Below are 12,196 nucleotides of genomic sequence, written 5' to 3'. Positions count from 1 at the left end.
TTAAAGGTCCAAAAAAGGTACAGAGAAATTCTATTTCCCTCATGCCTTCTCTTTGAAAATGTCTTGGTTCTAACTCTATCTGGGATTTGAAGAAATCAGATGGTTGGGAGGTGCCTTTGGGGAATGGTTCAGAATTCAATTAAATTTATTAAGACAAACATGTGCTAAGGACAATGATTTTAAAGGGGGAACCAAGAGACTGAGAAGTGAATGACGAAAATAAGGCCGTGTTCTCTGGTGTGGACTTTCTCCTGCCCACACTCTCTCGGTGCTGATTTGGCCCCGACTCCTATCTCTGACTGGTCTCATGTTTGATGGGGTCAGCTTGAAGGAGGGTAAGGACGCTCTGTGCCCACGATTTCAAAATACTTAAACCCCTGCCAACCAGAAGCACAAGAGAAATTAATTCATGGTTGGGTTGAAAAGTAGCAAATAGTAACTAATGAAAGGGATGCCCATGTATGAGTGATTTGGGACACCCATTTCCCAGGAGTTAGGCACGTCTCTTTGTTTGGAATGCAGACACATAGCACACGGTGGTCCCTTAAAGCAAAAATGGATCCTTGGAGTTCTGAATGTGGAGCAGGGGTGGAATTGGGAACTTCTCCAGGGAATCCTGCAGTGTTTGAGGAAGTAGCATTTCCCTCTCTGTGTTCCTTGAGACACATTTGGCTGAAGAAGTCAGAGTCTTACCTTCTCCACGGGGTCTTAAAAACAGCTTTGTCTTCCATGGGTCATGAGCTACAGTGACAACTAAATGGCATTCGCTTCCCCCAACTCTGGTGAGTCGTGCAGTCGAGCTAGAGCTAGTTGGGTTTGAGCTCTGACAACTTCATTCACAGTCTTTTGTGTTCCAAGAGGAATTGTATGTGCTGGAACCTGATCATAATGTTCCCAGCTTTGTTCTTTAGAGTCATTGGAGGGTTTTGAACAGAGTGACATGAAATGCCTTTATGTTTTAAATGGGCCATTCTGGCTGCTGCTAATTGAGTTTACACTGGTTTTGGAGAGAGTGAGGGCATAGAAGGGTGGAAGCAGGAAAACCAGTGGGAAGGGTGTTGCAGAAATCCCAGGGAGAGGATGAGGCTTTTTGACCAGGGTGAGGGGGTGCAGTAGTGAGAAGTAAAGATATTCTAAGTGGATTCTGAAGGTACCGCTAAAAAGAGTTTTTGACATATCAAATGTGGATGGTGAGAGAAAGGAGGGTCAAGGATAATCAGGTCTGAGCAGTGGAAAAATGGAGGTGCCATTTACTCATACGGGAAAGACTAGGAGAGCAGCTGGTTTGATGGCGAAGGCGGGGGCTCAGTTTCTATTAGTTTCTGATTTCTATTATACATCTAAATGGTGGTAGCAAGTAGGGTTATTGGCTATGTGATTCTGCAGACCATATGCTTTAAGTTGCAGGAATTAAAAAGGAAGGAGAAGCACCTCCTCTTGTTTAAGTTCCTTTGGGGTAGTCCTAACATAAATGAACAAGTTATCTCAATAACCTTCTGCAGCAGAGTCTTCTCAGAACAACCTGTATTTTGGACAAAGCCTCAATGGCACTGTGGAAGCAGCCTGGAGGAAACTGCTTTGCAACCGAAGCCAGCAGGACTTCAACCATGGAGTGAGCTGTGAGGGAGGGGACAAGAGGAGAGGATGCTGGAGAAAGAGGGGGAAAGGGCAACATGGCAGGAAGCTAGAGCCTGCAGGAAAAGATTCAGCTTTGAGATAATCCCAGGCGCAGGGTGGCTAAAGCACTTCTGGAAACTGGGCTGCAGAAGAACCATTTTTAAACTGTTTGCCACCCCCTCTGCTATGCTTCACTACTAATTCCACTCAGTTTTACCTTTATTCCATGTAGTTTTCCAGTGGGTAGACAGAGGGCACCGTGGCGCTGGGCTTTCAGTAATACTTTCTAAGACACACACTGGCCAGTCGCAAGATGGCCCTCTCCTCAGCAGCTTCGAGCTTGAAGCTTGAAGCAAGTGCGGAATGAGTACAAATTGGCTTTAAGCATCACCTCGGCCACTGAGTCCCCAGGGATCACCTGCACAAGTGCTCTGTTAGCAGAGGTGCCCAAGGTACAGGCAGGATGGGCCTTGTGGGCCTCTCCCGGCCAGAGAGAGATCATGCCCCTTCCCAGGCTGAGTGAGCTGCACTGCTGATCTTACCTCCTCTTGTTCTTTGTTGATGTGGCTGGGCCTTGATGACAGACCCTCCTGGCAAGAAAGAAGCATCAGATGATCTCTTTCTGATTCCCATGGTGGAGAAGTACTTAGAACACATTTGCTTCCCAAGTTTGGTGTCCACGGGCTTGGCTGAGACCTGGACAGTAGGAGGAAGGCCAGGAGGCCAGGCATGGGGTCTCGAGCTACATTTTGCATTCTGTCCTTGGCTCACAATCAAAGGTTTTTCTTCTTCCCTCTTCCCCATCTGCTCAGAGCCCACCCAGAGGCCCCCGACCATCTGTGAGCGCTGGAGGGAAAACCTGCTGGAGCACTATGGCGGCACCCCCCGGGATGACCAGTACGTGCCCCAGTGCGATGACCTGGGCCACTTCATCCCCCTGCAGTGCCACGGGAAGAGCGACTTCTGCTGGTGTGTGGACAAAGATGGCAGAGAGGTGCAGGGCACCCGCTCCCAGCCAGGCACCACCCCTGCATGTAAGCACCTGGCCGCCCCTACTCCCCTCAGCTGTATCTAAGGCCTTTGCTAGGGATGCTGGCTGCTGTGGTGAAGTGGGGGGGGACATGTGGGGTCACCAGGTCTAATGAAAGAAGTCACTATGTGCTATGTTGATTTATAATCTGGTCCACACAAGATCCCAATTTGCGTTTGGTGTCTGGTTTTTGTCATTAGCAGCTTCCATAATTGGAACATCTGCAACTCGGTTCAGCAGGCAGTTATTCCCCCTCCCCAGCCCAGGGTGACAGGGGACACGTGTCACTCTGGAGTCCTAAAAGGAAGCTGACACAATGCTGGCTCTGTTTTTTTTTTTTTTTTTCTTCTCTTGAAAAACAAAAAAAAAATCTGTTCTGCTTTGTTCTGAGGGAAGTGTTTTGCTGTCTTCTTCCCTAGTGAATGGCAGATTTACATAATTGATCCTTAAAAAAACCCTAGAAATTAGAATTTCTTTTGAAGAACATCTGGAACACATCTGCATAGGGCGAAGAACTTTTGATATTTTTGGAGGCTCTGGTATGTGGTAAAGTAACTTTTCTTCCCATCTCCCTGCCTGCCCTTGTTTCCCTTCCTGCTCTCCCACCCTCTCTCCCACAGGTATACCCACCATCGCTCCACCCACGGCCCGGCCCACGCCCCGGCCAGATGTGACCCCTCCATCTGTGGGCACCTTCCTGCTCTATACCCAGGGCCAACAGATTGGCTACTTACCCCTCAATGGCACCAGGCTTCAGAAGGATGCAGCCAAGACCCTGCTGTCTCTGCATGTAAAGTGGATTTCTCCTGTGTGGGGCGGGGCTGCGTGGCTTTCCCAGTGGGAGCCACCTCACAGGCCCTGTTGCAGTGCAGTGGACTGGTGCAGGGAAGTCCTGGAGGGTTTCTGAGCTGCAGCCCATCGGCATGGGCCCGATGCCACCACCACAGAACCAGGGCTCTCTTGCTGGGAGTCACCTGTCACTGGCCAAGGCTGTGCTCTCTGGTTCGTTCATAGGGTTTCAGATAAATGGAAAGGGAACTTTAGAGTTTTCAGCACATGGAGGCTGTGTGGTGATCCAAGGGAAAATGGACCAACTCTTACCCTAAGTCCCCAGGGTTCTATGTCATAACATCTCCATAGAAATCCTGGAAATCAAAGTGACAGGATGACTAATCACAAGGTGTGATCTCTGCGATTTGTTGGGGACTCCAAGTGGAAATCAGTTAACGACTGTCTCACCGTTGCAGCCCTTCCCTTTCACTTTGGTTCTGTCCCTTTGACCCACTTCTTTCCTAACCTTCCCTGACTCCATAGATAAAAACTTTAGGAGTGTGTGACGCTGAGAGAGGAGTGGATGGAGCCTTCCCCAGGGGATGCTTGATGCTTCCTGAGCCAGCAGCCTCCCTAATGCAAGGCACCCCATTTTGGGGAGAGGGTTTTCTCAAAAATGGAGGAAAAATAAGGGTGGCTGTCTAGAACGGCATCGACACAGTGGAAAATCATCTGATTCCATTGTTGAACTTCACACTCCAGGCACTTGCTCATCCCTAAGAACAGTATGGCATTCATGTTTACATTTACTTCTGTTAATGAACTACACTTATTTGGTTCCAGAAAAGCTTAGAGGCAGCCAGTGTTTAGGAAGAGATGTGTTCTTTTTAAGATTCGAGTTTGTTGGGTCCTGTCCCCTCCCCCAAGAAAACTCTCACATTGTTTTGTAAAACTTTCTCTGGGAGAGGTAGAGACTAAGAAGTTGACATCACTTTAAGCTAACCCTCTTTTATTCAAGTCATAGAGCTTGACTGTCTTTCTGAACATGCCCCTGACCAGGACAGGGTGGTGATGGTAGTGGTAGTGGAACTGAAAGAAATGGGACATGGGTTATTTGCACATTTTAAGGAAATTTACTTAAACTGGGACTTTTTCCTCTAACCTGAGGTTATGACATGGGTTTATGAATCCCATGATTCCCCGGGTTAATGGAAGCTCATTTGAATGTGTACTCTTGCCTGGGACAAACGACCTTTCAATTTTCAAATAAAAGTATAGTTGACCTTAGGCTCCCCCCCATATAAGCTGCCTGTTTTTCCACTGAAGCCAAATCCCGTTTTGTACAATCTTTCTTGGCTGACTACGGTCCCGGAGGGCGTAAGTGAAGCCAAGCCCCAGGAGGCTGTTAGGCAAGGCAGGAACTTGTATGACCTCAGGGACAGCCAGATAACCCCTGAATGTTGGCTTTGCACATCTGCTGGGCTTCTCAGAGCAGGAGCCTGGATTGGAAACTGAATGAAGCAAGTTCTGCATGGAATTGAGGAAAAATATCAGACTCAGCATTATTTTATTTTTTAAAGAACTGTCATTTATTTAGCAATGAGGAGGAGAGACCTCACTAGCCAGAGGTTGGATAACCACTACTCCCTAGTTCCTTAACCCAATAAATTAGATTTTTTCCTCCTTTTGAGACAGGGTGTAGCTCTGTTGCCCAGGCTGGAGTGCAGTGGCACCATCTCGGCTTGGCGCAGCCTTGACCTCCTGGGCTCAAGCGATCATCCCACCTCGGTCTCCTGAGTAACTGGGACTACAGGTGCGTGCCACCATGCCCAGTTAATTTATTTTTTGTTTTTTAGACGGGGTCTCACTATGTTGCTTGGTCTCGAACTCCTGGGCTCAAGCAATCCTCCTGCTTTGGCCTCCCAACGGACAGGTATTACAGGCGTGAGTCACTGTGCCTGACTACACTTTCTTTAGTACAGGACATAACCAACATCTTGCCTCCTAAGAGTCAGGGGCAGGAGTATAGGTGATTGCACTTCAGGTAGAGGAAAGATCTCATTCACAGAGGAGGGGAGAGTAGATTTTGTTGGCATATAGTGGCAAATTTTATTAAGGCTCTTGGAAAAGTGCTGACGACATTGGGAAAGGATTTTTACCCAGTAAAATATTAAAAACTTATTTTGCTTAAGGCCATGTCCTCTAATTACTGAAGGGGCTGATTTTTTTTTTTTAAATCATCAGTCATAATAGCACCTATTGAAGGGCTTCCTGTATACCAATTACTGATTAGGACACTTTACAAGCACTTATAGTATTAATTTTTACAGCAACCATATGAAGCAGGTACACTATTGGCCTCATTTTGCAAATGAGACAAAGGCATAGAGGTTAAATGCCCAAAGCCACATGGCTACTAAGTGGCTGAGCCTAGATTTCACCCCAGAGTGCCCACATGTCCAGCTACTCTGCTCTGTTGCCTGCAGGATCACTGTGCAGTGTTGCTCACTGCAGCTGTGCATGAGCAAGGCAGCTGAGTGTGAACAAAGGGGAAATGTAACCTAATTCTTCTAATTCTATGATTTGATGCACAAAGGGCTCCATAATCGTGGGAATTGATTACGACTGCCGGGAGAGGATGGTGTACTGGACAGATGTTGCTGGACGGACAATCAGCCGTGCCAGTCTGGAACTGGGAGCAGAGCCTGAGACGATCGTGAATTCAGGTCAGCAGCTTCACTCAGCAGCCTGCATTTCATCTGATTCTACAAAGTCACTTGTCTACTTTACGCCGAAGTCTCCCCTCGATTTTTCTCCACTAGGGGAGGTTAAGTTCTAGGCAAGACATTTTATTGAGCTGTATAAGACTAGTCCCTCTGTAAGCAAACACCTTCATATATAAGGAATGAAATAGGTGATTCCTACTGTGCGCACTTCTCTAAAGAATTCATGGTAAGAATTCAGGGCGAGGCCTTCGTTTATTCAGCCTGGCTCTGGCACTGTGGATGCTGGTTGTCATCAAACTGGTAGGTCTGCTGGTCTAGAAACCAGAGGTAGTAGAATATGTAACAAAAGTACTTGTTTCTCTATTAACCTGGTTCTTGGGGACTTAGAGACACTTGGGTTTTGTTTTCCCCTGCTGAACCCCCTGCCCACCCGACCCTTGGAGGGCTTCAGGTTTACCCTCCATATCCTGCAAACACTCCAGTCCTGACTTTGCTTTATTTCCAGGTCTGATAAGCCCTGAAGGACTTGCCATAGACCACATCCGCAGAACAATGTACTGGACAGACAGTGTCCTGGATAAGATAGAGAGTGCCCTGCTGGATGGCTCTGAGCGCAAGGTCCTCTTCTACACTGATCTGGTGAATCCCCGTGCCATCGCTGTGGATCCAATCCGAGGGTCAGCTGGGCTTCCCTAATTCTCCTCTTACCTCCAGATCCTGATGTGAAGCCCTTGGGTTTTAAATACAATGTGGGGAAGGTCAGAACAAGAGAGTGAAAGCTCAAATGCATTCATGTAACAAAGGTTTACTGAGGATCTACGAGGTGTCAGGACCTGTTCTAGGAAAAGACAAGGTCTGTTCTTTCATGGCACTTATATTCTATTAGGAAGAAACAAGACTGTGTATAAACAATATTAGTCTGTGATGTGATATGTAGAAAATTCAGATAGTGTTGTGAGAACTAGGGCTACTCTGAATCAAATGATCAGGCAAGGCCTCAGATGACACTTAAACTGGAAGTGAAGTGGGATTCCTCCAGCAGCACATTTAGAAACCAGGGTTGAAGCTCACAGTAGGGCTGACCTATATCAAGTGACATTAACCAAAGCTCAGACACCTCTGGCTTCAGTGTTGCTACAGCAGAAATAAAAATAAACATTTTCCCTGTCTGTATAATTGCTAAGGTCATCAAATGTGACATACAGGATTTGTTCACTGTCTCAGGGACAGTGTTACAATCAGGGAGAATTTTTATATCTTGAGAAACTCTTGCCATGTTTAAGTGGAGTTTCTATGAAATGAAATTCCCAGATGCCCTTCAAATCAGTAAAGAAAACCTTCAGCTTTAATTTTCAGTTAAGTGCTTTTTGACTATGAAATACTTAGTGCAGAGCCTCAAAGGTGGTTTCAAACTTTGGGTTCTACACACAGGAAAAGTACCTATATCTTTCTCTATTCCAGTTGACTTAACAGGAATTAATAGCCCTCTTAAAAACTCTTTGCATAGGCTTGCCTTTCTGACATTTGGACATTTGGAAGGTCCTTTTTTTTGTTTGTTTTGAGACAAGGTCTTGCTTTGTTGCCGAGGCTGGAGTGCAGTGGCACAGTCTCGGCTGACTACAACCTCCGTCTCCCGGGTTCAAGCAATTCTCCTGCCTCAGCCTCCCAAGTAGCTGGGATTACAGGCATGTGCCACCATGCCCAGCTAATTTTTGTATTTTTAGTCGAGACAGGGTTTCGCCATTTTGGTCTCCAACTCCTGACCCTGGGTGATCCACCTGCCTTGGCCTCCCAAAGTGCTGGGATTATAGGCGTGAGCCACTGTGCCCGGCCCCTTAATCCTTCTAGGTGCTTGACCTGAAAACTGGGGAGAGCTGCCATCTTGTAGGCAATGATACTTTGGCCATGTCTCTGGAGTCCGGGGAAAAAGCATACTTTTAAGCTGAAATCCACAACACAGCCATGAGTTTAAAGATGAAAGTAGAACTTTCTTATCCAGACAGCAAATATAAATGCTAAAGGACTTGAATTTTTAACAAAAAAAAAAAACCCACCTTGAACCAGGTTGCAATATAACACATGTAATTACATCTCCCTCAACTGCGTAACAGAATGGTTGTCAAGCCTTCCTGCATATTTTTCATTTGCTTTCTATAGATTTCACCTTCACAATTTTCTTCCTCTGGAAATCCCCAAATAATTTACACCAAATATCTGTGTGAGCTTGTTTCAGACTTATTTTTGATGATATTAAATCATTTTGGGGAAGAGAAGACTGATCAGAAGCGATGAAGCAATGACATGCATGCTTTACCCTCTGGCCACCTCCACCTTAGCGCAAAGTGGAAACTGCTTTCTGGCTTTTGCTCTCGGCTTCTCTCTGCTTCATCTATTGGGCATAAGGGATGAAATTCACAACAGGGGAAACCTATGGTTTCTTCCTCTCCTCTCACTGAGGTTCTCTGTAGCCCAACTGATTTATTCAAAGCTTCTATAGCTTTTATAAAATAGTATTTTATAAAAAGTGCTTTCAACATTATTTCTGCTCTAACTAACTATAAACCTGTTTCCTTATAACCTATTTCCACTTAATAGGACCATATTATTTCCTAGTTAGTAACTGTTATGAATATATTTCATTTTTAACGTGGCATTTAAAAGGTAAAGTGCTTAACTTAAAATGTTTCCATCCCTGGGTGCCAGGTACCCTTCAAGTACCAAACTGTATTTTTGGCAGAAGACCAGTTTCCCTCTCAAATCCCTGGTCCACATCTCTTCAAGTTCCATAGTTTGTATCGAAGCCATTCCTAACAGCTGTATTTGTTTCTATTCTAAAACCCAAGATCCAATTCAAGATTTCAACAAACGGAGGGTTTTGGGGCAGTTGAGTCAAGGGGTATCTCGGAGGCAGGGATTCTGATAGTAACTTAGTAATGACTTCTTCCATATAGTTACAATAATCAGAAAACCTTGCAATACAGGTAAAAGTGGAATATGGCTGTGTATTAGTTACCTACTGCCATGTAACAAATTGCCCAAACCCTCAGCAGTGTAAGATAACATTTAGTCTCACAGTTTCTGTGAGTCAGGAATCCAAGTGTGTCTTCACTGAGCTCCTCAGGCATGGAGTCTCTCACAAGGCTGCAAGCAGGTAATGGCCAAACTGCAGTGATCACAAGGCTCAGCTCGGGGAAGACACAGCCCAAACATGCTCACAGGGGCTGCAGGCAGGACTAATGTCTCTGGCCAACAGCCCTCAAGGACATCAGTTCCTTGGCACATGTTCCTCTTTACAGGGTAGCTTGCAACGTGGCATCCAGCTTCCCTCAAAGGGAGCAAGAGAGAGCCCCTAAGGCAGAAACCAGTTTTTTGAGACCGAATATTGGCAGTGATAGCCTATCACTTCTGCTATACTCTACGCACTAAAAGAAGCAAGACACTAATGCAGCCCAAACTCAAGGGGATTGCTTAAGGCTATAATACATGAGGAGATGGAGATCACTGGGGGCTGCTTAGATGCTGCCCACCACAGGCTACATAGCTATTCTTTTACAATCTTTATTTTTAACTTACAGCAACTTGTACTGGACAGACTGGAATAGAGAAGCTCCTAAAATTGAAACATCATCTTTAGATGGAGAAAACAGAAGAATTCTGATCAACACAGACATTGGATTGCCCAATGGCTTAACCTTTGACCCTTTCTCTAAACTGCTCTGCTGGGCAGATGCAGGTAATACTACTGATGGAATGCAAATAGATAACCTCTCATTACAGTGAGTGTGAGCACTAACAGATTTTTACTACAAAATGAAATCCCATCACTTAGCTCTCCTTTCTTTGGTCTGTAAACTTCTAAGTACTATTAAATGAGTCTTAAAATGAACTTTCTGGGGTTTGGGTGAAGGGAAGGCTATATCAAGCAGTAAGTTTGTACTGCTTGCCTGACCATGAGTGCTTGGCATATTTTTAACAGTTAAAAGAATTAGCCACTGTTGAATTGACAAACTTCACTTAAGTTATTCTTGTGTGGGGAGACGGTCACTATAACTTACCTATAAACATGTTATAATGCTAAAGGACATTCTTTGAAAAGCATTGTAGCAGGGTAGCCTCCTTCAGTAATAACATGGGTATTAGCAACCCAAATCTGTTTGCTTTTATCAGCACAACTGAAAAAATGCTGTGCGTCTAGTTCTATACTAAATAATATGAAAAAGACTGTTCTTGAATTTGTAATCTAATAAAAGGGCCTAATGTACATAGGTCACTTTTATAACCCAGTTGTTTAAAACAAATTACATTTCTTAAAAGGATGTGAAATTTAAATCAGGGCTCCATGAGAAATGTGAAGCCTGGAAATTCTTGAATGGTTTAGCTATTGTGAAAATTTTTAAGACTGATTCCTTTACATTGAAATATGAGTTATGTTACCATTTTAGTCACTTTTTTCCTCCTACCTAGACAATATTTTAAAAATACTAAGGATTTTGGTTAAAAGGTTGCCTCAGTAATTATACACATAGCTTACAAAGGGTAAGTGTTTACCCAGATGTTATAATTTATAAGCTAAGGCTTGAAATCACACAAATTATAAAAATAATGACGTTTAATGCCCTACTTTGGCAGAAACTTACCAGATTTCAGTAAATGCAATCCTGTCTTCCAAAAAAGGATTGAAAGTTTGAATCTTTACTAAAAACTGGAATGCTATCCAAAAACTGGAGACTAGTAATAGGACAGGTAATTTTACAGTTGCTAATCTATGACTGCAATGGAAGTAAAATATCCTATTTCCCCATTCTATCAATCACTGTGTCACTATCACTATGTCACTATCATTTTTGGCAAAGCAGCTAAAGGACCTCATTTTCCCCCTTTGTTTTAAAAGGAACCAAAAAACTGGAGTGTACACTACCCGATGGAACTGGACGGCATGTCATTCAAAACAACCTCAAGTACCCCTTTAGCATCGTAAGCTATGCAGATCACTTCTACCACACAGACTGGAGGAGGTGAGCCCCACACATTCTGGACCAGCCTGAAAAGGCCAACTGTTCCAGAGGACACACCACTTGTTTTACCAAAAGTCAGTACGTGACTTGACTCATTAAGCCCTCTGAGGCTTTTGTTTCATCACCTCCTCATTGGCAGATAAGATCCTTCAAGGATGTTTTTCATCCTTTCATGTTTTTGAAATCATCCTTTTACTTCACCCAGAAATCGAATGGTATTGCTCACATATAGCTTAAAAAGTAGCAAAGCTATTTGATAACTGTCTCAAAAGGGACCATATTAATCTAAATATGTTCTTTAGAGAATAAGACTACCCTTGATACCATGAGCTATATTACAGGGCTTAAGTTGGCTTTTGACACTGTGGACATATTGTCTGAGGGACCAAAAAATACTATTTAGACTAGTTCTCAAATGAGGAACTGCGGAACATTAAAAAGTCTAGGCCCTTTACCCCATGCCCTACAAATCTGATTTGATAGCTCATCATGTGATTCTAACATGCAGCTAGAGATGAGCAATGGATTTAGAGCAGTGGTCTTCAAACTTCAGCATGGCTTTAGCATCAGCCCTTGGACAGAGAAGGCTGCCAGAAATTTTCCTCTATTGCAACTGATTTTTTTGTAGCTAACTTCTTTATCTAGTAAATGACTCTCCCTGAATTCACTCTTCCTTTCCGTTACCAGGGATGGTGTTGTATCAGTAAATAAACATAGTGGCCAGTTTACTGATGAGTATCTCCCAGAACAACGATCTCACCTCTACGGGATAACTGCAGTCTACCCCTACTGCCCAACAGGTAAAAATTATGCTTTAGGATGCTCCTTTAAGTAAAAATTATGCTTTAGGATGTTCTTTTAAATTAGCAGGGCAGAGAAGGGATATATATGGTATTTGATTACCCCTGCTGCCTGTGACACTGCCACCATTGCCTTCTTCCTGCCCTGAGGGCCTGTCTTTACTACCTTAAATCTACCTAGTTTATACACAAAATGCAAAGACTTGCTGTTGCAACTTGGTTACAATATACTCACCC

General features: G+C 44.2%; 1 protein-coding gene across 2 annotated transcripts in view; it reads left to right on the top strand.

Annotated features, from left to right (window-relative positions):
- The window catches only part of NID2 (nidogen 2), a 70,421-nt gene that overhangs the window by 57,478 nt on the left and 747 nt on the right, over positions 1–12,196 (top strand). For both annotated transcript variants that reach the window (XM_002824740.6, XM_063715844.1), the window contains 7 exons: positions 2,430–2,651; positions 3,268–3,437; positions 6,015–6,144; positions 6,650–6,821; positions 9,720–9,877; positions 11,036–11,159; positions 11,847–11,959. In XM_002824740.6, coding sequence (XP_002824786.4) covers positions 2,430–2,651; positions 3,268–3,437; positions 6,015–6,144; positions 6,650–6,821; positions 9,720–9,877; positions 11,036–11,159; positions 11,847–11,959 — 1,089 coding nt within the window. The remainder of the gene's footprint in view (positions 1–2,429; positions 2,652–3,267; positions 3,438–6,014; positions 6,145–6,649; positions 6,822–9,719; positions 9,878–11,035; positions 11,160–11,846; positions 11,960–12,196) is intronic.

Source organism: Pongo abelii, chromosome 15, assembly GCF_028885655.2.
Source record: "Pongo abelii isolate AG06213 chromosome 15, NHGRI_mPonAbe1-v2.0_pri, whole genome shotgun sequence".
In the NCBI taxonomy this organism is placed as follows: domain Eukaryota; kingdom Metazoa; phylum Chordata; class Mammalia; order Primates; family Hominidae; genus Pongo; species Pongo abelii.
Note: the sequence above shows the minus strand (reverse complement) of the source record. Positions and strands in the feature narration are given on the sequence as shown.